Here is a 23610-nt window from a genome sequence, read left to right on the forward strand (position 1 = left end):
TCTATATTTGTACCACATGTAATGAAAAGGTAGGATGAAAGTAACTCTCCATGTTTTTCAGAAATATTGATCAGTCTCCTTCAGATGACAATAAATGCATCCAAGATTCTAAAGGGTGTGTGAAAACAAAACCAAAAACTGTTCACCTGGTCTCTTCTACTTATAAAACAGCATCATCTATCAGGCAACTTCAAGGATGATTTATGAGTAGAAACTCGGTCTCCAAGCTAAACCAGAATAAAGTCACAGATGACTTTAGAGAGTAAACCCAATTCTGGAACTATTGGAAGAAAAAATTAGAAATAATATGTATTTTGAGATATAATCCTAAGTTCTTATTTGGCTTTTTGAGCAACTCCACACTTGATGGTATTACAGTCAATGGGACAAGAGAAAAGTTAACATCTTTTGGCAAAGACAGAAAATCCAATTCAGGAAAACAAAACAAAACCAACCCAGGAGCAAATGAAGTACATTTACAGCTTTAGAACTACCATACGACCCAGCAATCCCACTACTGGGCATGTACCCTGAGAAAACCATAATTCAAAAAGAGTCATGTACCAAAATGTTCATTGCAGCTCTATTTACAATAGCCAGGACATGGAAGCAACCTAAGTGTGCATCAACAGATGAATGGATAAAGAAGATGTGGCACATATATACAATGGAATATTACTCAGCCATAAAAAGAAACGAAATTGAGTTATTTGTAGTGAGGTGGATGGACCTAGAGTCTGTCATACAGAGTGAAGTAAGTCAGAAAGAGAAAAACAAATACTGTATGCTAACACATATATATGGAATCTAAAAAACAAACAAACAAACAAAAATAGTCTTGAAGAACCTAGGGGCAAGATGGGAATAAAGACACAGACCTACTAGAGAATGGACTTGAGGATATGGGGAGGGGGAAGGGTAAGCTGGGACAAAGTGAGAGAGTGGCATGGACATATATACACTACCAAACATAAAATAGATAGCTAGTGGGAAGCAGCCGCATAGCACAGGGAGATCAGCTCAGTGGTTTGTGACCACCTAGAAGGGTGGGATAGGGAGGGTGGGAGGGAGAGAGACGCAAGAGAGAAGAGATATGGGGACATATGTATATGCATAACTGATTCACTTTGTTATAAAGCAGAAACTAACACACCATTGTAAAGCAATTACACTCCAATAAAGATGTTAAAAAAAAAAAAAAAAAGATAGCAGAGGTGTTACCTCACATCCAGATACTTGCCCTACCTACCAGGACCATAATGATCTTGTCTGCATGAGGATTCAGCCGAGACACTCCACATTTCTATGCTGACCAGGAACCATGCAAACTGGGCAAAAAAAGAATTACAAAACCAAGTCAACAAAACACTAAGTGCTTATCCCAAGTTTTAAAAGCATTAGCATTCTAAACAATAAAACAAAGCATGGGACTTCCCCTGGTGGCACAGTGGTTAAGAATCCGCCTGCCAATGCAGGGGACACGGGTTTGAGCCCTGATCTGGGAAGATCCCACATGCTGCAGAGTAACTAAGCCCATGCGCCACAACTACTGAGCCTGCGCTCTAGAGCCCGTGCTCTGCAACGAGAAGCCACCACAGTGAAAAGCCCACGAACCACAAGGAAGAGTATCCCCCGCTCACCACAACTAGAGAAAGCCCGCACACAGCAACGAAGCCCTAACACAGCCAAAAATAAATAAATAAATAAATAAATAAATAAATAAAATAAAACAAAGCAAATTTATTCAGCGAAATAAACTTCATAGTAAAACTACCTACAAGAAAGTATGAGAGGAAATGCTACCAGATGAATTGCTAAATAGCAACTTCCTACTCTATTATCTGTACCACTGGATGTTTTTTACAAACATACGACTGAATAATAACATCCAGTTCTTTGGCAGAGAATGTGGAGGTTCAGAAGACTACAGATTCTAGACCTACATCTACTACAGTGTGAATCTGGGCATTTCTCTTAGTCGTATTCAAGTTACAACAGCTTTAACTACAAAATCAAACTTAAAGTCAATAAAAATATGCTGTATAATAAAATAACTATAATGTACATGTAAGTAAAGTATTATGCATATATATTAAGAAATAATCTTGTTACAGTCAAATTTTCATGTTTATAAATGAGTCTACAGACAACAAAAGTTTTGGACTGACTTTCATATTCACAGTAACCAATTTTTTAGAATGAATTCCAAATGTAAAGCCTCTGACAGAAGATGCCCTACCCTCTCTTTTCTGCAAGTTATCAATAGGGTGCATGTTCAGAACCTTAGACACATAAAATCAATAACTTTATAGCTTCTATATGAGAATAAACCTCTTCAATGTATGATAATTCCACCATGGGCTCACGGAAATGTGACATGCAAATAGAGGGGGGGAAAGCACCAGGAAGAGGGTAAGCCAGTATCATGCAAGCAGATGGTATGGCTAAAAAGATTTCCAGTGCTCATTAATATTAACACCAATCAGCATGTTCCCCCTAACCACTGAATTCAGAAACAGAAACGACGTAAGTGGAACAAAAAGCTGTGTGTGTGGGTTGCATCAGAGACCTCTGGAAAGGGTGTAGGATTAAGTTCTCCTTAGCGAAATGGAGAAGGAAGATGTACAATGAAGTTTTTAAAGAAATTTAAAATTCAATTTTAAAAGGGAGAATAACGCACAGCAGAGCTCCAATCACAAGTTTTCTATTTGTTGCCCGGCACCTAGAATTCCCTATCTTCCTCAGTGACTCCCGGACTAACTCACTGAATGAAGGCAGAAGCACAGAGCTCCTCCTCCTAAAAAGGCGAAAAGTACGTTTCAGTACTACTCCTTTTCACTGGCGTGCTGGCGGGGGGGGGGCACCAAACCAAAACCAAAACGCACCAAAATGCATGAGCTTTCAACTTTCCGCGACTCGCAGAAAAAAAGAGGGCTGCGAACGCAAGAGCTTATTAGCAAATGGGAATCCGGGGCTGGCCCTGGGCGGGCAGCGCCGGCCACGACAGTACAGAACGGGACCGAGGGCCTGACCCCAGCACATATCCTCTTCAAGGACTCTCCTCGAGGTCCCGGAGCCTCTCCCAACCCAGGGGGCAGCCCTTCTCTCCCCGCCAGGCTCTCCGACGCCAACAGGCTCTGCCCGCCTCACCCCCAGCCCCCCTCAGAGAAGTCCTCAACTGCCTCACCAAAAAATGTCTGGTCTGGAAAGCCCGTTGGCTGCGCCATCCCTTACAGAATTAGCAAGAGTTAAAAGCCAGGAGAGGGAGAAGGAAACCCAAAGAGTCGGGGGCAGCTTCGGGAGAGGCGGAGCAGGGACGAGAGCGAGGCGGCCACGGCCACGGTGGCTGCAGCGCGAGGGAAGGAGAGGACGCACGGGCGAGACGCGAAACGCTGCAAACCCGGCAGGAGCGGCGCTCTGACGACCGCGGCGCGCCGGCCGGACCCGCCGCGAAGCCAAGCCTCCTTAGGGGAGAGCGCCCCCACCGTCGCGCAGCCGCCCGGGGCTGGCCCGCTCCGGCCTCCCAGCCCCGGCCGCCGGCTGACTCTGGCACGTCTTCACTCGCACACTCACCGCTCACGCGCGCCTCCACGGGGCGGCCACCCGCCGCCCTCGGCGCGATCTCCGCCCCGCCCCCTGCGCCCAGCCAGTGGACTGGGCCCCGCGGGGCGGTGTCGTGGCTACGTCACGGGCGCGTGCGCTCTCTGAACGCCGGAATCGGCCTGCGTGGATAGTTACGGGCTCAGTGTGCCTGTTGCCCTTGGAGACGGAGCCGGGCATGGGCGGCGCAGAGAGGCGCCAACGGCGGCGGGGCCCCTGGAGAAGCCAAGATGCCATCGAAGGGAAAGGAGGAAAAGAAAGGGAAGGGTAAAGGTGAAGGCAAAGACAAAGACAAGAAGAAGAAGTAAGGAGAAGCCACCCTGGGGTCCCTGCTCCCTGGGCCTACCCTCCCGGGATTCTCAGGGGCGGGGCAACTGGCGCCCTCTCGCCTCCCCTCCTGGACCCTCCTCTCTCCCCGCTTCTGAGAAGGACAGCCCCCATTGTTCAGATATTACCAAAATGCACGCCAAACCATACTACTTCAACTAAGACAAGAGTGTGAGGCTTGGGACCCTGAAGTAACTTAGTCCCTGCCTATGTGTAATGCGCTAACGAACGAGGAGGAGGAGGCAGATAAGTTCCCAAAGAACAGAAGTAACATAGGACCGAGTGAAGTTAAGTGCCAGTGGAGGGAAAAAGAATTGAGAATGAGGAGGAAGGGTTAGTTCTGACCCTAGAAGTGAAGGTCAGGATAACATGTTTTAGGATATCGAAGATCCTCTAAGCCTGTGCTGTCCAATAGGGTAGTCACCGGTCACGTGTGGTTATTAAAATTAGTTAAAAATAAATAAAATTAAAAATTCAGATCCTCATTTGTACTGGCTACATTGCATGTCCTCAGTAGGCACATGTGGCTAGTAGTGGTGACTGTATTGGACAGCCCAAATATAGAGCATCACAGAAAGTTCTGTTGGACGGCACTGCTCTAGACCAGTGGTTCTCAGCCTGGGGTGATTTTTGGCTACCAGGGGACGTTTGTTAATATCTGGAGACATTTTTGGTTCTCACATCTGGGGACCTCTAGTGGATAAGAGACAAAGGATGCTGTTAAATATCTTACACTGCACAGGACAACCCCCAGCCCCACTCTAAACAAAGAATCGTGTAGCTCAGAATAATCGTAGTTGGGAAGCCCTGCTCAAGGCTTTAAGCTTCTCTAGAATAGGCACTAAGCATTATTCACGGTATCTCCAGCACCTAGAAGAGAGCCTGGATCATAGCAGATGCTTAATATTTGTTAAATAAACAAATTAAGGTGTCTGCTTGTGTATGCTTCAACTTGGATCTCCCCCTCCCCCCCGCACAAGAACTATGCTCTGGTGCCCTGGGTTCATTATTTTTTGCCTGTAGCCTGATCGATCTCAGCTATGTGGTTGAGATGATCGTGGACATCCAAAGGGTCTCTGGGTGATTGAAGTAGTTCCTTGGGCTTTTTCAAGGATTCCTTGTGGTTCAAAGGAAAACATAAAGGATTTGACCAATTCAGGTAATTATTCATGTTTCCACAAACTGATCAGAATTTCTGAAGTGGATAGTATTGTGCTAGCACTAAAGCTTTGCAGGCTTGGAGTTGCTGCTAGATTGCCACTAAACCTATTGAATGACCCTAGTGGTTCCTAGACACACTGGAGTCATACACGTTGTCCAACAACACTATATATGGGACCACAAGGAAATCCTTGCAAAGTTTATAAAGTAACTTGTTTAAGAGAGTAATGCATGCTCAATACAGAAAGCTTAGGAAACATGGAAACTCAAACAGAAAACAAAACCACTTGTAGTCCCATCATGCAAAGATAACCACTACTATCGTTTTGGAATATTCTTTTTCTTCTTTATAAAATGATAGCCCAATATACAAATTTATTTGTAACATTTTCCTCCAATGTATTATATAAGTATTCTTCTACAGTGTGATTTTTATGTGTGTGTGTGTGGTACGCGGGCCTCTCACTGTTGTGGCCTCTCCCATTGCGGAGCACAGGCTCTGGACGCGCAGGCCCAGCGGCCATGGCTCACGGACCCAGCCGCTCCACGGCATGTGGGATCTTCCCGGACCGGGGCACGAACCCGTGTCCCCTGCATCGGCAGGCGGACTCTCAACCACTGCGCCACCAGGGAAGCCCCTACAGTGTGATTTTTTTAAAAGTATAACTGTGTAGTTAGTCTAGCATTTTTTAGAAGTGCCAAGGGCTTATCACATTCCTGGAACTCACTAGCATATGTTTTCTGTTTTTTTTTTTTTTTTTGCGGTACGCGGGCCTCTCACTGTTGTGGCCTCTCCCGTTGCGGAGCACAGACTCCGGACGTGCAGGCTCAGAGGCCATGGCTCACGGGCCTAGCCGCTCCGCGGCATGTGGGATCTTCCCAGACCAGGGCACGAACCCGTGTCCCCTGCATTGGCAGGCGGACTTTCAACCACTGTGCCACCAGGGAAGCCCTGTTTTCTGTTTTTGACCATGCAGCTGCAGTGCACATATCAATAATGAGAAACACTGAGGCTAATAGACCATATATATTTCTTATTAACTCATTTATCCAACAGTATTTGCTCATATGTGCTAGGCAAATGCCAAGCAAAACAAATAACAATAAAGAGAAAGGTGTAATACTAATGTAGTAGAGAAATAGTTATATGCTCTCAATGTCCTCTTTCTGTGCAGGAAGATGATAAAAGCTGAGGAATCTGCCATAGAGAGAGCCAAGGCCAATGCCTCCCTTTGGGAGGCCAGGCTGGAAGTCGCAGAACTCTCTAGGATTGAGTATCGTGATACTTCCCGGAGACTGGCAAAATGTAATGAAGAATTAAAGAAACAACAGTATAGAATGGAGAAAGACACAATGTCTGTATTGAACTACCTGAAGAAACAGGATCAGGAGAAAGATAATCTGGTAGGTAGGTAGAAACCCTCCTGAGCCTTAGTAAATACCTCTGTGGTTATACTGGTGTGTTATATATTTCCAGGATTTTAATTCCTTGAAATCTCATTACATAGTTAAGACACTTCAATTGACTTCATCTCTCCTTGAAGCAACATGTTATTTCAGAATGGCTTTACTGTCAGAATTAGCTCTTTCTTATTTTCAGCCTTGTCCCATGTTTTCTTGCCTGAAACAAAGATTGATGATCCTAAGGGAACATTATGATCAACTTTATTTTTAAAACAAGAGCATGATATATGACCTATATATATATTTTATGATACTGATAACTACCTAAGTAATTAATGATCTGTAAAGCAATTCACCAATAATCTGTGATCACATGGCTATGAACCCAGCAAGTTGAATCTCTTCCTTTTGGCCTGTTGAATCTTGAATTTATCTTATTGAATTTTGTTGAAATGTTGGGAGTAGAGCTATCATTTTAGATCTGGGAAAAAAAGGGAAGGGAGCTAACATTTTGGGGCCCCTGTTTGTGCCAGGCACTATACTAAGTACTTTACCTCTGCTATGTCATTTAGTCCTTTTAATAACCCCCTGTAGCTACAAATTGTCTTTCCCATTTTACAGAGAAAGAAATTGACTCTCAGGACAGGTAACTTGCCTGAAGTCTCACAGCTAGTGGGTGGAACTTAGGTGTGACTTAAATTCTTCTCTTTCCCATCTGCCTCTATGAGTCCCATGGACACCCAAGGAAATTTACACCATGCTTCATTCCCATGTATGTTTTTGTATTTTTACTATTTATGTATTATACATCCACAAATAATACATATTATAGTCTTGTTTTAAAATTTATATTAGTAGTGTCATATTGTACATATCTTTTGCAACTTATGTTTTTTTTTTTTTTTTTGCGGTACGCGGGCCTCTCACCGCTGTGGCCTCTCCCGCTGCGGAGCACAGGCTCCGGACGCGCAGGCTCAGCGGCCATGGCTCACGGGCCCAGCCGCTCCGCGGCACATGGGATCCTCCCGGACCGGGGCATGAACCCGCGTCCCCTGCATCGGCAGGCGGACTCTCAACCACTGCGCCACCAGGGAAGCCCGTAACTTATCTTTTTTATAAAACATGTTTTGTGGTATATTTACAAAAATCACATGATTCAGTTCATTTTTAAGAAGCTGATAATGAGCATGCTTTATTTTTTCATTCATTATTAACTGCTTTATAATATTCCATCAAATAAATAAATAAACCAAAATTTATTTGTTCATACCACCCTATGGGTCAGTTAGACTCCATTTTTTCATTATTACAAATAGACCTTCAGTAAACATTCTTGTGTGTGTCTGCTTGTGCCCATGTGTGAGAGTTTCTCTGGAGTAGACACTTAGGAGTTAAATTACTATATTATGAGGTATGCATAATTTCAACTTCACAAGGGTTTAAATTGAACTCCAAAGAGGTTATACCAATTTATACTTTCACAAGCAATGTATTAAAGTGAGTTCCCATTTATCCACATTTTTGTGAACACTTGATATATATATTTTTTAATTAATTTATTTTATTTTATTTATTTTTGGCTCCATTGGGTCTTTGTCGCTGCACATGGGCTTTCTCTAGTTGTGGCGAGCGGGGGCTACTCTTTGTTGTGGTGCACGGGCTCTCATTGCAGTGGCTTCTCTTGTTGCTGAGCATGGGCTCTAGGCGCACGGGCTTCAGTAGTTGTGGCACATGGGCTCAGTAGTTGTGGCTCGCGGGCTCTAGAGCACAGGCTCAGTAGTTGTGGTGCACGGGCTTAGTTGCCCCGCGGCATGTGGGATCTTCCCGGACCAGGGCTCGAACCCATGTCCCCTGCGTTGGCAGGCAGATTCTTAACCACTGTGCCACCAGGGAAGCCCAAAACACTTGATATTATACTTAGTAATTTTTGCTCAATTTTTTTTTTTTTTTCCGGTACTCGGGCCTCTCACTGTTGTGGCCTCTCCCGTTGCGGAGCACAGGCTCTGGACGCGCAGGCTCAGTGGCCATGGCTCGTGGGCCCAGCCGCTCCGTGGCATGTGGGATCTTCCTGGACCGGGGCACGAACCCGTGTCCCCTGCATCGGCAGGAGGACTCTCAACCACTGCGCCACCAGGGAAGCCCAATTTTTGCTCAATTTTATGTGTATAAATTGGTATGTCATTTAATTTGAATTTTCCTGATTACTAGTTGCTTGAGCATCTTTTATATGTTCCTTAACCCATTTTTTATTGTTTTCACGTGTTTGCTTCAGTATACATATTGGAGTGATGCAGAGCATTTCTTCTGCATAAGGATGACATGCAAATTCATGAATCATTCCATAATTTTTTTCAAATGCCACATTTTCAGGGAGACCCTTGCTCACTACCCTGTTTAAAATTAAAACCATCTCCCTTATTTTATTTTCTTTGTAATATTTATTACCTTCTGTCATACTATATGCATGTTACTTATGTATTTATTTTCTCTTTTCCTAATTAGAATGAAACCTCACAGAAGTAAAGAATTGGGGGCCTTTTTAAATTGTCATTGAGTGCTGTATCTCCAGCACCTAGTATGGGCCTGGCACATAGTAGGCACTCATTAAAATATTTTTGCATGCGTGAATGAATGGCCTGTGATTGCACTGATGCTTTGAAAAAGTTAATAGAAATCAAAACTAAGATCAAAATGATATTTGAAGCATATCAGAGAAATCGGACAACTGAACATTTGTGTGTCTTATTAAATAAAGTATAATTTTTTTGTACGTTACTTTTTTTTTTTTTTTTTTTTTTTTGCGGTACGCGGGCCTCTCACTGTTGTGGCCTCTCCCATTGTGGAGCACAGGCTCCGGACGCACAGGCCCAGCGGCCATGGCTCACGGGCCCAGCTGCTCCGCGGCATGTGGGATCTTCCCGGACCGGGGCACGAACCTGTGTCCCCTGCATCGGCAGGTGGACTCTCAACCACTGCACCACCAGGGAAGCCCGTGTACGTTACTTTTTTTTAACCCTCTTTCCTAGGCGACTTCCATTTTTAAAATTACTCTTTGAATAGTATGCATTATTAAAATTGTCTGCTATAAAGTATTATTCTAAAATAAGCCTTTAGGCCAGCCATGCAAATAATTTTCAAAATTCATTATATGGAAGCTTTGTGGTCTGCATTAGCTAATTGATATTGGTCTGCATTTATCGGTATCACTGGTATTTCCTGATTTTCATCTGCCTCCATGTATGAAAGACCAGCATCTGGCTGTAGCAAATACATAATTTTCTCACAGTCATAGATACCCATTAAAACCAAAGAAACTACTTTGGGAGGAAGAAGTAAAACAGATGCAATATACCCTGGTCGATTAGCTCTCTTCGAGTTTTGTTACTTATTCTACTATATCCTAGAAATGCGTTATTTGCTTAAACTTTATTTAAACTGTTTATAGTCTTACTTCATGTTAATTATAGAAATAGTAGAAGTGAAGTGTGTTTTGAAAACTATTATATCTTGGACAAAATTAGGAGATTTCACTTATGGGTTTTGGAATTTAAGGCTTTGTTCAATCAACACAAAATAAATCTAATTATATTTTAGACCTGTCCTACATGACTGAGGACTGTCTCAATTTATTTTTAAACATTTTCAGGGTTTCCTTAAACTATTCTAAGATGATCTACAACAGTATTTCACTTCTGTATCTTCTGATTCTATAACCACGTTAAGGAATTTTTAGTTTAAAAAGCTATTCAGATTTCCTACCAAAACATACCAGCATCCTTGGAGAAATGATTGATTCTAAGACTGGAGCAGGGAGAGTAAAAAATGAATTTGAACTAAAAAGTGAATTTGGACTATCTTGTGACAGGAAGTCAGTAAAAAAAAATTAGAGGACACGGTGGGTAGCTTGAAGGGGCTCCCACTGACCAAATCTGGAACGTTCAAAATAAATAATGACAGTAATAAATTATAACTGAATAAAATGAGTCCATGAGTGCATACAACTAATAGATAAACACATATATTAATAAATAAGGGAGAGGGACTTCCCTGGTGGCGCAGTGGTTAGGAATCTTCCTGCCAATGCAGGGGACACAGTTTCAAGCCCTGGTCTGGGAAGACCCCACATGCCACGGAGCAACTAATCCCGTGTGCCACAACTACTGAGCCTGCACTCTAGAGCCCGCGAGCCACAACTACTGAGCCCGTGCACCTAGAGCCTGTGCTCTGCAACAAGAGAAGCCACTGCAATGAGAAGGCCGTGCACTGCAATGAAGAGCAGCCCCCGCTCACCACAACTAGAGAAAGCCTGCTCGCAGCAACGAAGACCCAACACGGCCATAAATAAATAAATAAATAAATAAATAAATAAATAAATTTAAATAAATAAATAAGGGAGAATAGAAAGTTTTTCCTTATGGTGGAATGCAGTAAATTATTAAATTTCCATGGAATGGTGGAATTGGAAAAGTCACCATTTGGCTTCAGAGTAATAATTGATTCAGTCAAGAAAAACAGTGGATGCTAAAACTAGTGGGTGAAATTTTGATGAGCAGAAGGATATTTGCATAGTCTCAAAATATCTTCCCCCAAATACTTAACAATTACAAAAGGAAAAATAGTACCTTTTAAGTGGAGAAACCTGGCAGACACAATCTTAACCAGCTGATTACAATTAACGTCAGTCACCTCATGATGTGATGCAGTGACAAGGATACATCATCACTTAGGCAGTGTATGCCTACCAAAAGGGCATAACCTGAATCTTCTCATGAAGAAACATCAGACAACTCCAACCCTGGCCAGTATTTTTCAAAAACTTTGATATCATAAAAGACAAAGACTGAGAGACTGCCCCAGATTAAAGAGACTAGGATATATGACAACTAAGTGTAATCATAATCAGGGATTACATCCTGGACCAGGAAAAGAAAAGTTACAATAAAAGGACACCATTGGGACAGTTGATGGCAAAATTTGAACATGGACTACAGATTAAATAATAGTATTTTATCAATGTTAAATTTCCCAGTTTTGATCATTGTACTGTGCTTCTAAGAGATTGTCCTTTTTCTTAGAAAATACATACTGAAATATTTAGCGGTACAGGGGTATGATGTCCTAGACTTATTTTCACATGCTCCAGAAAAAACAGTTTCAAACATCTGTATCATATATACGTATATTTAGATAGACCTATCATAGAGGGAAAGCAAATGTGGCAAAATTGGGTGGAGAGTATATGAGAATTCTTTGTACTGTTCTTGAAACTTTCCTTTAAAAAATTCTTCATTTAAAAGAAGTGCAAATCAAAACTCCAAGTCATCACTTCACACCCATTAAGATGGCTACTATCAGAAAAACAAGGGACTTCCCTGGCTATCCAGTGGTTAAGACTTCACCTTCCAATGCAGGGGGTGCGGGTTCAATCCCTGGTCGGGGAGCTAAGATCCCACGTGCCTCAGGGCCAAAAAACCAAAACAGAAAACAGAAAAACAAAATAGCAAGTGTTGCTGAGGATGTAGATAAATTGGAATCCTTGTGCACCGTTGGTGGGAGTGTGAAATGGTGTAACCATTATGGAAAACAGTACAGATGTTCCTCAAAAAATTAAAAATAGAATTATCATATGATCCAACAATCTCACTTTGGGGTACCTTTCCAAGAGAATTTAAAGCAGGATCTTGAAGAGACAATTGCACACCCATGTTTTTGAAACATTATTCATATAAACATTATTCACATAAACATTATTCACATTCACATAGTCAAGATGTGGAAACAACCCAAATGTCTGTTGATGGATGAGTGAATAAAATGTGTTATATACAAACAATGGAATATTATGCAGGTTTAAAAAAAAGAAGGAAATCTTGTCATATGCTACAACATAGACGAACCTCAAGGCCATTATGCTAAGTGAAATAAGCCAGTTACAAAAGGACAAATACTGTATGATTCCACTCATATGAAGTGTATGTGGACAGGGAATGTTGCCTGACATTCCAGTAAACAATGAACGTTGCCCACTATTCTGGTTCTATAAGGATCAAGCCATCAGCCATTGCAGCCCCTACCCCTACCCACCACCTGCCTCCCCCCATGGTGTGTCCTGAGGGGAATTCAGGATGGAGAAAAACAGGAAGCCTTCTGTGCTTTGGATACTGACCCTAGATAGTTAAGATGCATATGTAAGAAATAATTACAAGCCCAGATGTTGCATCTTCCCTTACATACAAAAGCACTAAAATCATTAACTTGAAATGCCCATTCCTTGTGATTAGTAGTAATCTTTTGATGTCTGACTACATGTTTTTTTCCAGCAAGAAACTCCTATATATCCTGGCTCCTCTCTTACCTCTTCTGAGCAGTTCCTCAGAGCTCTCTGAGAGGCTGTTAACCAGGCTATAGCCCTCAGTATAATCCTAGAATAAAACTTAATTCACAACTTTCAGGTTGTGTGGTTTTTCTTCAGTGGGCATATCTGAAGTAGTCAAAATCATAGAAACAATGCAGAAAGGCTAAGGGGAGGGAAGAGAAGGAATTAGTGTCTCATGAACATAGAGTTTCTGTTTTGCAAGGTGAAAAATTTCCAGAGATCTGCTGCACAACAATGTGAATATATACTTAAAAATGGTTAAGATGGTAAATTTAATGTTGTGTTTTTTACCACACACACACACACACACATGTTACCCAGACAATTGTGATGATAGCCAAGTTTTGGAAGCTGGCAATAGCAAGTTAACAGTGTGGATTATGTCCTCTATTCTCTTCTTCCCACCTTACTCCATGTCTCCAACCCTACTGGTTTTAATATCATGTGAAAACTAGGCTACTTAATTAAGTTAGGATGCAGAGTAATTTCTTTACCTTCCTCTGTATTTCCATTTTCTACAGATTGAAAAACTGAAACAGCAATTGAATGAAACTAAGGAAAAAGCCCAAGAAGAGAAGGAAAAATTGGTATGTACATTGGTGGTCACTTACTGGTGGTCAGGTTTCTGGCAAGTTCAGATATTTAAGACACAAGGAGAACAAGTGAGTAGATCCTCTGAGCAGCTCAGTGACCTTAAGGCCCACACACTTGATTGCACAGAAGCTCAAAAATAACATAAAATTTTGTTATTGTAGAAAACCATCTGGTAGTAGTGGTGTTTACTGATCTTGAGCTCTAGGGCTTTTCAGTGAGGAAATATATAGTTTTTGAAGATTAAAATATATCATAAGCCCATACTAATACTTTAAATTCAGAGTAGAGGATTTTTACTGGACTTTATCTGTGTCTCCTTTCTTCCTCACCAAAAACCCTGGTTCTTAATGATACCAGTATAATTGTGTATTTTCTTCAAACCTTAATATATCAATCGGCACAGAATACTAATATTAATACTACCACCAACATAAATTAGTGGATACAGTTTAAGATTTGGGGGGGGCACTTTTCCCCTTAGGATATATACTGATAGGGATCTACAATCAAATTAACAAGGTTTAAAAATGATTTGAAATAATTCCTTCCTGTGAGGGTATGCCACCAACTCAACAACATATTTTGCTTTTGATTTTTAGGAGTTGCTTTAAAAAGTTTAATTTAACGTACAATTATGTAATTATGTAATTATAATTATGTAAAATATTTATATGGTTCCAAAGTAAAATCTATCAAACATGGTATATTCTGAGAAATCTAACTTCTATCCATGTCTCCACAATATACCAGAGTATATTATCAAAATGGATTTTTGTCAACATAGGTAAGAAATGATATTTCAGTGTACTTCAATTTGCATTTCTTTTTTTTCTTTTTTTTACCTTTTAGATTTTTATTAGTAGTTCTCTCTGAAGAATCAAAATAGTTAGCACATTACTTTAGATTCCTCAAGACTGTATATCCTTTGTATTTTGATCTTTAATGATGTACAACATAATACAAAACAAACCAAAGAGACTGATTTCTATGACTAGGTGTTATTCATTGTGTCATCCTAGAGTAAGGGGCTGGAGGGAGAGGCTGTTCTCCAGGGAGAACTGAGGGGGAGTTAGTGCTGGGTGACTAAATCCCAGCCTCTTTCTTCCCCACTTGATGTGCTGGGAAGGGGCCAATGATTTCTTAAACTGACAACTGTTTTCTAGAGCAGGGGGCTCTAAAATTTGGGGTAACAGAAGACTGTGGTCCAAACCAGGCCAAAAGAAACAGGCTGGGGCAGGGAAGTATGGTAACTGCCTGGCAGAAAAGGCAAACTCAGGGCCCCAAGGGGAAAAGGGCATTCTTTGCACCTCAGAGACATTGCAGAACCAGTGTAACACTAAATGACGTCGTTAAAAGGGGAAAAAACCAAAACCCTGGAAGAACCTTTCAATTGCACTCAACTTGGATTAGAGGGCAGTCCACCCTTGCAGAGAAGGGAAACATCTAGCCCCAAAGCAACACTGAGTCTGGCCCCCCCACCTCCTTCTCCCCAATTCCTTTTGGCAGCTGGGCCAGGTTTCGGCTGAGGCCATACAGACCCCAGAAAGACCAGAGAAGTCTCTCTGGATGGCCAAGGTGGGAAGGACACTTCTCAGAATACAAATACTTTTACTATGGAAGGAGCCAAGACAGTTCTGGGGGCATTTGCATGCCCAAATCTTCCCCACTTTCTTCCCAGCTCAGGACCTAGGCTCGTAGATACTTGGCAAGCACAGTCTCTACACCTGACCTTCCACCCCCAAAAGAAAATCCGGAAGTGTGCCCCTTCGTCCCCACAGGTGGTCTCCTCAGGGCCTTTGGCAGCGGGGGCTCCATGGCAGGGCCTAGGCAGGGCCTGGTCTCAGCTGGCTTCCGCCCGAGCCATGAGATCTTCCAAAGCATTGTCCTCGTTATTGTTGTGTAATAACAGAACTTCCTTAATATCTTTCAGTTCAAAGCCCATTTCCTTAAATTTGCTCATTAACTGAAGGAACTCCATCATCTTTTCCTCTGAACACTGCTACATTTCCAGAGCCTCTTCCACTAAAAGAGGGTCAAAGCCCTTCTCACAGAGCTGTCCATGTGCAAAGAGATAGTCAAGAATCTGCTCAATATTCCCTCCTTTCTTCTTCATGGCTTTCAAGACATACTCATATGAGTAGCCCATGTTGATCACCATCTCCACACATTGCCACTCACTGGGGGACAGCGTCTGCAGTTCAGAATAAGCCCGGGGACAGCCGGGAGTGTTGGGCACTTGTGACATTGAGGAATTAGGAGGTGTGACCGTGGGACAGGTATTTGGAGGTGATGATTCTTCTGTGCACACATACAAGACAGAGAGGGAAGGCATCTGGGAATGGTTCAGGGTTGGCACCTCTGTGCTACTGTCCAAGTTCAAAGCTGAAAGCCCAAGAGTATGATGCCCATTGAGCTCACTGGCACTGCTTTGGGTGGAAGGCTTTAGGGAATTCCGGAACGTGCCACTGCGGAGGCAGGATGTGCTGTGGAAACTGCTTGCCATCTTGGCTGTCTTCTGACTGCTGTCGTCAGAGTCAAGTTTGGGGAAGGACAGGGACTTGATATTGCTTACTTCAGGGATGGGGGAAGGGACACTTTGGAAGACAGCAACATCTTTTCACAGTTGCCCAACTGTGGTAAGGTTATAAAGCCACTGGGTTTGTGAAGAGGCTTGAAATCTAGGGTTGCCCGCTCCAGGGATGCCAGGACCTCCTCATCCTGTAACACAGACCCAGAGCCACCTCTAGACAAGTTACTGTCCAATAACTGGGCCATAATGGGTCCACTGGTTCCTACCAGAATGTTTCTCAGCTCTTCCTTCTCATCAATAGTTTTTAACTCCAGATTATCAAACGGGTCTTCTTCACACTCAAAGTCAGCAGGATTGAAATCTGCCTTTGTGTGGGGTGGGCTAGAACTTTCTGTCTTGTGGCACTGCTGCTGACCTGAGTTGGGGTGAGGATGCTGTTGTGCTGTAAGCTGGCAAGGATGGGATTGATAGGAGGTGGCACTGTTGCTGTACTGTGAGTCTTGGAGAAGCTCATTTTGCTGTCACCCTCTGGGCCACTCTTAGAATTCACTTTAGCTTCTGCTTCCTCAGCCTTGTGCTCTTCTTCCCACTGGGCTTCTTGGATTTTCTTAATATCTTCAGCCCACTCAATGGTTTTCTTTTCCAAAGAGAAGACATTCTGTACTTCTCTGACAACCTGCAAACAGTCAGGCAAGGAGAAGCCAATAGGTAGACCAACTTTAGCTGGTGTTTTGAATTTGTGTCCTGTCTTAAATGGGACATCATCAAGGTCACTGAAAGTCCCATGAAAATCTGCACCCAACTTCTTAGAAGCCATTTAGAACCTTAACGCTGCTGCCGCTGTCCCAGAAGCCAAAAGGTGCTGCCGCCGACCGGCCTCCCAGGCTCGGTCCCCGCTGAGCTCCTGACGTCCCCTAGGGAGAGCGAACACCACCACCTCCAACTCCGCCCTACCCAGGCCAGGCCATCACCGTAGCCACCGCACTTTTTCATGTGGTTGAGAGTCATTTGTATTTCTTTTTTTTTTTTTTGCGGTACACGGGCCTCTCTGTTGTGTCCTCTCCCGTTGCGGAGCACAGGCTCCGGCTGGACGCGCAGGCTCAGCAGCCATGGCTCACGGGCCCAGCCGCTCTGCGGCATGTGGGATCCTCCTGGACCGGGGCACGAACCCGTGTTCCCTGCATCGTCAGGTGGACTCTCAACCACTGAGCCACCAGGGAAGCCCCATTTGTATTTCTTTTGATAACCCTTGTTCATGTTTTAATTGTGTTATTGGACCTTTTTCTCCTCTATTTCCCTCTTTTTTTTTTCTCCTCACCCTCTCCTCTTCCCTTTCTCCTCCTCTCTCTTTTTTTTCTCCTTCTCTGTCTCCCCCCTTTCCTTCCTCCTTCTCCCACCTTCTTCCTTCTTTATTTATAAGAGATATTGGCCCTCCCTTTGTCTCTTAGCTTACTAATTTTAATTTAGGATCAGGGATGTTATTTATTTTTCTTACAGTTTAAAGATTTGTTCAGTCTTCTCATACCTCTTTTATTTTTTAAAATAAATTTATTTATTTGTTTTTTATTTTTGGCTGTGTTGGATCTTCGTTGCTGCATACAGGCTTTCTCTAGTTGTGGCGAGTGGGGGCTGCTTTTCATTGCAGTGCGTGGGCTTCTCATTGCGGTGGTTTCTCTTGTTGCGGAGCACGGGCTCTACGTACATGGGCTTCAGTAGTTGCGGCACGTGGGCTCAGTAGTTGTGGCTTTCCCACGCTCTAAAGCACAGGCTCAGTAGTTGTGGCACACGGGCTTAGTTGCTCTGCAGCATGTGGAATCTTCCTGGCCCAGGGCTCGAACTTGTGTCCCCTGCATTGGCAGGCAGATTCTTAACCACTGCGCCACCAGGGAAGTTCCTCATACCTCTTTTAAATAAATATCTACATCTTCTATACAAGATCATCTCATTTTAGAATTTTTTACTTATTCAAGGCACTTGGTCTCTTTTAATAAAAATTAAAACTTTATGCGAAAGCAAAAATAAAAAGGGAACAATTTCTTCAAAGATAGACAAATAGCTTAAGGCTTCATATGGAACAGGACTCTGTGTGACCTCTGTTCTTTTTCCTAACTCATTTACCTTTTTTTTTTTTTTTTGCCTACAGGAACAAAAATATACTGAGCTGGAGGGACAGTTCCATCAAAAAGCCAGAGAAATTGGCATGATTCAGACAGAACTCAAAACAATAAAACAATGCCAGAAGAGAAAAATCCAAGTAGAGAAAGAATTAGATGATGTAAGTTTCTTTCTTTCTTCCTTTTTTTTTTAAAAGGAGATTAGAATTAACTACTTATGTCTGCAAAGGCCTTCAAAGAAATTTACTCCTGTGAAGGACTCCCTTTGTTATTTTAGAGATTATATGAGAGAAACAGGGAAGACATATCAGTGTAGGACTGGACGCAAAAAGTCTTGATGGTTAGACTTTTCTTTTTCTAAGCTTTGATTTCTTTGTGAATTCACCAGATCTTAGCCAATACACCCGCTCACATTTATCAGCCGTTAAACCTTTGGAACTACAGATCCAGAAAAGCATCAGGGGCAAAGTAGCGAAGTCCTAAAGGAAAATATGTTTAGACTGATGAATGATAATTTTAGAAAAATTTAAGACACTCTGGGTACGGGTGGATGTGGTGAGGAAAACTGAGTGCTTTCAGAATTTCTCTGACCTTGCATGCTCTTTCCATTCCCTCAGTTCAGAAAATAGTTCTATTGCATTAATGACAATGCAATATATGGCACAGATGAGGGCTGGGCACAAGTAGCTGAAATCAGCTTTGTGGTTTTGGGCAAATTACTTACCCTCTCTGTACCTAGGTTTCCTCATCTGTAAAAAGGGTATGATAAGAGTTACTGGCTCATAGGGTTGTTGTAAGGCTTAAATGAGTTCATATATGTAAAGTGCTTAAAATAGTGTATGTCACATAGTGAGAATTGACAGTGGTGTGTAGCTCTCTGCAAAAAAAGATCCTCATTTGTAGCATTTGCTGATTTCCTTGGTGTAAATACTTATGTTGTGGCCAATTTCAAGCTACCAATGCTTTTACAATGTGCTAGCAAAATTCCTGGTATGAGCCAGCTCTAACACGCAACTGCTGCTATTATTAGTAATAGTAACAGAAGTAGTATTGCCACCTAAGATAGCCATACACCATGTGGTATAGGGTCTAAAAGTTGGTGCTTTGAAGTCATACTGCTAGAGTGTAAATACTGTGTTCACTACTTGGGTATCTTGTTGAGTTTCCTCATCTGTAACATGGGGGTGAGAACAATAGTACCAATTTCAAAGGGTCATCGTGAAGACTAAATGAAATACAGGTTTCCCTCACTATCTGAAAGTAGTTCCTATGAAACCTTTCCTAAGCTGAAGAAGCAGTTACCATAGGACGCACCTTGCTAACAGAAGCACAAAATCAAGATAAAGCACAGATGCTCACAGACGTAGTTCAAAGCTATGGCAGCTTGACGCTGAGTATAGGTTCCAGAGAAAGAGTTTAGTGGTGCCACTCCCCTCGTTGCTAAGGGTGTGCTTTGCCTCAGTACACCGCTTGCTGCTGAACACTATGTTTTTGCTTTTCACCTTTTTTTCATAAAAGTGAAAATCCTCTCTGGATTACTTTCGGTTAATGAAAACAGGTACTAATGTAGATTTTTTTGTAAAAGCAGAGTGGTGTACAGCGAACTTTCAGAAAAGCGGGGAATACCTGTAATCCATTTTACTGTAAATGCGTAGCACTGTATGATAAAGATTACCTGCTATTGCTGATCCTGCTACTCTTATTACTGCATATTAGACTCCTAAGAAATTGTCAGTCTTATAACCGGTAGTTTGTACCCTTTGACCAATATCTCCCCATTTCCTCCTCCCCCCAGCCCAGGTAACCACCACTCTGAGTTCAACTTTTTTTTTTGGCGGGTCCCTGGGGCTTGTGGGATCTTAGTTCCCCGACCAGGGTTTGAACCTGGGCCCTAGGCAATGAGATCTCTGAGTCCTAACCACTGGACCGCCAGGAAATTCCAAATGTGGACGTATTTTAAGTTCACCACACCACCACAGTACAAAGTACACACTACTGCAGGAATAATCTTAAAATATCACAGTTCTGATGATGTTCTGGTCACTTCCCTCAAGAATCTTCTTTAGTAGTAGACTCACAGACTTAGAGAACGAACTTATGGTTACCGGGGGGAAGGGTGGGGGGAAGGGATAGTTAGGGAGTTTGGGATTGACGTGTACACACTGCTATATTTAAAATAAATATAGCAACAAGGGGGGAAAAAAAGAATCTTCTTTAGTAAAGAAGATTATAAACAATCTTCTCTATTGTAAACAGAATATTGTCCAGACACCTTAGTGTGAAAATCAAGACCCTACACCTACTTTGGAACATATTATTTCCTTTTCCTACACTTTCCCATACACACCACCTTTAATCCACCCAACCCGGATATTCCCTGAAGTCTTTTCTGCCTTTCTTTGTTTACGCTGTTTCTTCTATCTGGAATATACTGATAGAGCTCTGTCCATTAAAATTTTACCTATTCTTCAGAGGCTCAGCTCAAATGTGTATTCTCCATAAGGACTTCCTCAGTATGCTGTTTAAAAGTAATAATTTTCTTCTTGCCATTTGTGACAATTTGGACAAAACTTGAGGGCGTTATGCTAAGTGAAATAAGTCAGACAGAGAAAGACAAATACCGTGCAATACCACTGATATGTGGAATCTAAAAAAAGTTGAGGGACTTCCCTGGTGGCACAGTGGTTAAGAATCCGCCTGCCAATGCAGGGGACATGGGTTCAAGCCCTGGTCCAGGAAGATCCCACATGCCGCGGAGCAACTAAGCCTGTGTGCCACAACTACTGAGCCTGCACACTAGAGCCCATGAGCCACAACTACTGAAGTCTGCATGCCTAGAGCCTGTGCTCAGCAACAAGAGAAGCCAGCACAATGAGAAGCCTGCACACCACAACAACGAGTAGCCCCCACTCGCCACAATTAGAGAAAGCCTGCGCACAGCAAAGCAACGAAGACCCAACACAGCCAAAAATAAATAAAATAAATAAATTTATTAAATAAATAAATAAATAATTTAAAAAGCTGAACTTTGGGAATTCCCTGGTGGTCCGTGGTTAGGACTTGTTACTTTCACTGCAGTGGTGCAGCTTCAATCCCTGGTCTGCGGATCCCACAAGCAGTGTGGTGCGGCCAAAAAAACCCACGCTGAACTCAGAGTGGTTACTTGGGCTGGGGGGGGGAGGAATGGGGAGATGTTGGTCAAAGGGTACAAACTGCCAGTTATAAGACTGACAAGTTCTTAGGAATCTAATGTACAGTATGGTGATTATAACTAATAATACTGTATGACATACTTGAAAGTTGCTAAGAGAGTAGATCTTAAATGTTCTTGCTACAGAAAAAGAAATGGTAGTTTTCTGTGACATGATGGAAGTGTTAGCTAATGCTATGGTAGTAATCATTTTGCAATATAGTGTATCAAAGTAACACTTTGTACACCTTAAATTTACACAGTGTTATAGATCAATTATATTTCAATTAAGCTAGAAAAAAGAGAAAAAAATTTTAAAAAGATGATTAGCAAAAAAGTAATTTTTTGTATGTTTCCATAGCATTTTGTATTTCTTTTATACAACTTAGCCCATTCTATCTTGATATTATATTTATTATTTGTCTTATCTCCCCTGCTAGATTGTAAATTTTTTGAGGCAGGAGCAGTACTGTACTTTGTATTCACTGAAGGACAAGATACACAGTAATGCTCAATAAATCTATGTTAAATGCTGAGTGGGTCTTTTATTAAATGTAATTGAAGGAATATCAAGTTTTCCACTAAATGGGAAGAATCCTTTCACAATGTATATGTATATCAAATCATCATGATGTACACTTGAACTATCATACATTGTATTTGTCTACAATTCCTCAATAAAGCTGAAAAGTTTCTAGAAGAATATCTAGTTTTGTTTTATATGAAAATGCTGCAGAATGAATCAAGTTAAGTTCACTAACTTTTCAGGAACTTTAAAATAGCCATCCTAGGTGTAGGTATACATTCTGAATCAAAGTGAATTAGGAACTAGTTGTTAAGGAAACACTCCCATTTATCATTGCAACAAAAAGAATAAAATACCTAGGGATAAGCCTACCCAAGTAGACAAAAGACCTGTATTCAGAAAACTATAAGACACTGATGAAAGAAATTAAAGATGTCACCAACAGATGGAGAGATATACCATGTTCTTGGATTGGAAGAATCAACATTATGAAAATGACTATACTACCCAAAGCAATCTACAGATTCAATGCAATCTTTATCAAACTACCAATGGCCTTTTTCACAGAACTAGAACAAAAAATTTCACAATTTGTATGGAAACACAAAAGACCCCAAATAGCCAAAGCAATCTTGAGGAAGAAAAACGGAGCTGGAGGAATCAGGCTCCCTGACTTCAGACTATACTACAAAGCTACAGTAATCAAGACAGTATGGTACTGGCACAAAAACAGAAATATAGATCAATGGAACAGGATAGAAAACCCAGAGATAACCCACACACATATGGTCACCTTATCTTTGATAAAGGAGGCAAGAATATACAATGGAGAAAAGACAGCCTCTTCAATAAGTGGTACTGGGAAAACTGGACAGCTACATGTAAAAGAATGAAATTCCTAACACCATACACAAAAATAAACTCAAAATGTATTAAAGACCTAAATGTAAGGCCAGACACTATAAAACTCTTAGAGGAAAACATAGGCAGAACACTCTATGTGTTCTGCAAGCAAGATCACAGCAAGATCCTTTTTGACCCACCCCCTAGAGTCATGAAAATAAAAACAAAAATAAACAAATGGGACCTAATGAAACTTAAAAGCTTTTGCACAGCAAAGGAAACCATAAACAAGACGAAAAGACAACCTTCAGAATGGGTGAAAATATTTGCAAACGAAGCAACTGACAAAGGATTAATGTCCAAAATTTACAAGCAGCTCATGCAGCTCAATATCAAAAAAACAAACAACCCAATCCAAAAAAGGGCGAAGACCTAAATAGACATTTCTCCAAGGAAGATATACAGATTGCCAACAAACACATGAAAGGATGCTCAACATCACTAATCATTAGAGAAATGCAAATCAGAACTACAATGAGGTATCACCTCACACCAGTCAGAATGGCCATCATCAAAAAATCTACAAACAATAAATGCTGGAGAGGGTGTGGAGAAAAGGGAACCCTCTTGCACTGTTGGTGGGAATGTAAATTGATACAGCCACTATGGAGAACAGTATGGAGGTTCCTTAAAAAACTAAAAATAGAACTACCGTACAACCCAGCAATCCCACTACTGGGCATGTACCCTGAGAAAACCATAATTCAAAAAGAGTCATGTACCAAAATGTTCATTGCAGCTCTATTTACAATAGCCAGGACATGGAAGCAACCTAAGTGTGCATCAACAGATGAATGGATAAAGAAGATGTGGCACATATATACAATGGAATATTACTCAGCCATAAAAAGAAACAAAATTGAGTTATTTGTAGTGAGGTGGATG

At 41.8% G+C, this 23610-nt stretch overlaps 1 protein-coding gene and 1 pseudogene across 2 annotated transcripts in view; one reads left to right on the plus strand and one right to left on the minus strand.

The window, feature by feature from the left end:
- Positions 1–3735: 3735 nt before the first annotated feature.
- Positions 3736–23610, plus strand: part of BBOF1 (basal body orientation factor 1) — a gene marked incomplete at its 3' end in the record, with an annotated part of 35645 nt that continues 15770 nt past the window's right edge. Inside the window, exons 1-4 of the mRNA XM_079699990.1 lie at positions 3736–3904; positions 6264–6492; positions 13390–13455; positions 18136–18267. Coding sequence (XP_079556116.1) covers positions 3831–3904; positions 6264–6492; positions 13390–13455; positions 18136–18267 — 501 coding nt within the window. The 5' untranslated portion in view covers positions 3736–3830. The remainder of the gene's footprint in view (positions 3905–6263; positions 6493–13389; positions 13456–18135; positions 18268–23610) is intronic.
- Positions 15303–17117, minus strand: LOC307050169 (ubiquitin-associated protein 1-like; annotated as a pseudogene). The gene is made up of 2 exons: positions 16823–17117; positions 15303–16784 (listed from the first exon to the last, which is right to left on the minus strand). The product of its transcript is annotated as a ubiquitin-associated protein 1-like (transcript).

Source organism: Hyperoodon ampullatus (assembly GCF_949752795.1).
Source record: "Hyperoodon ampullatus genome assembly, chromosome: 3".
Classification (NCBI taxonomy): domain Eukaryota; kingdom Metazoa; phylum Chordata; class Mammalia; order Artiodactyla; family Ziphiidae; genus Hyperoodon; species Hyperoodon ampullatus.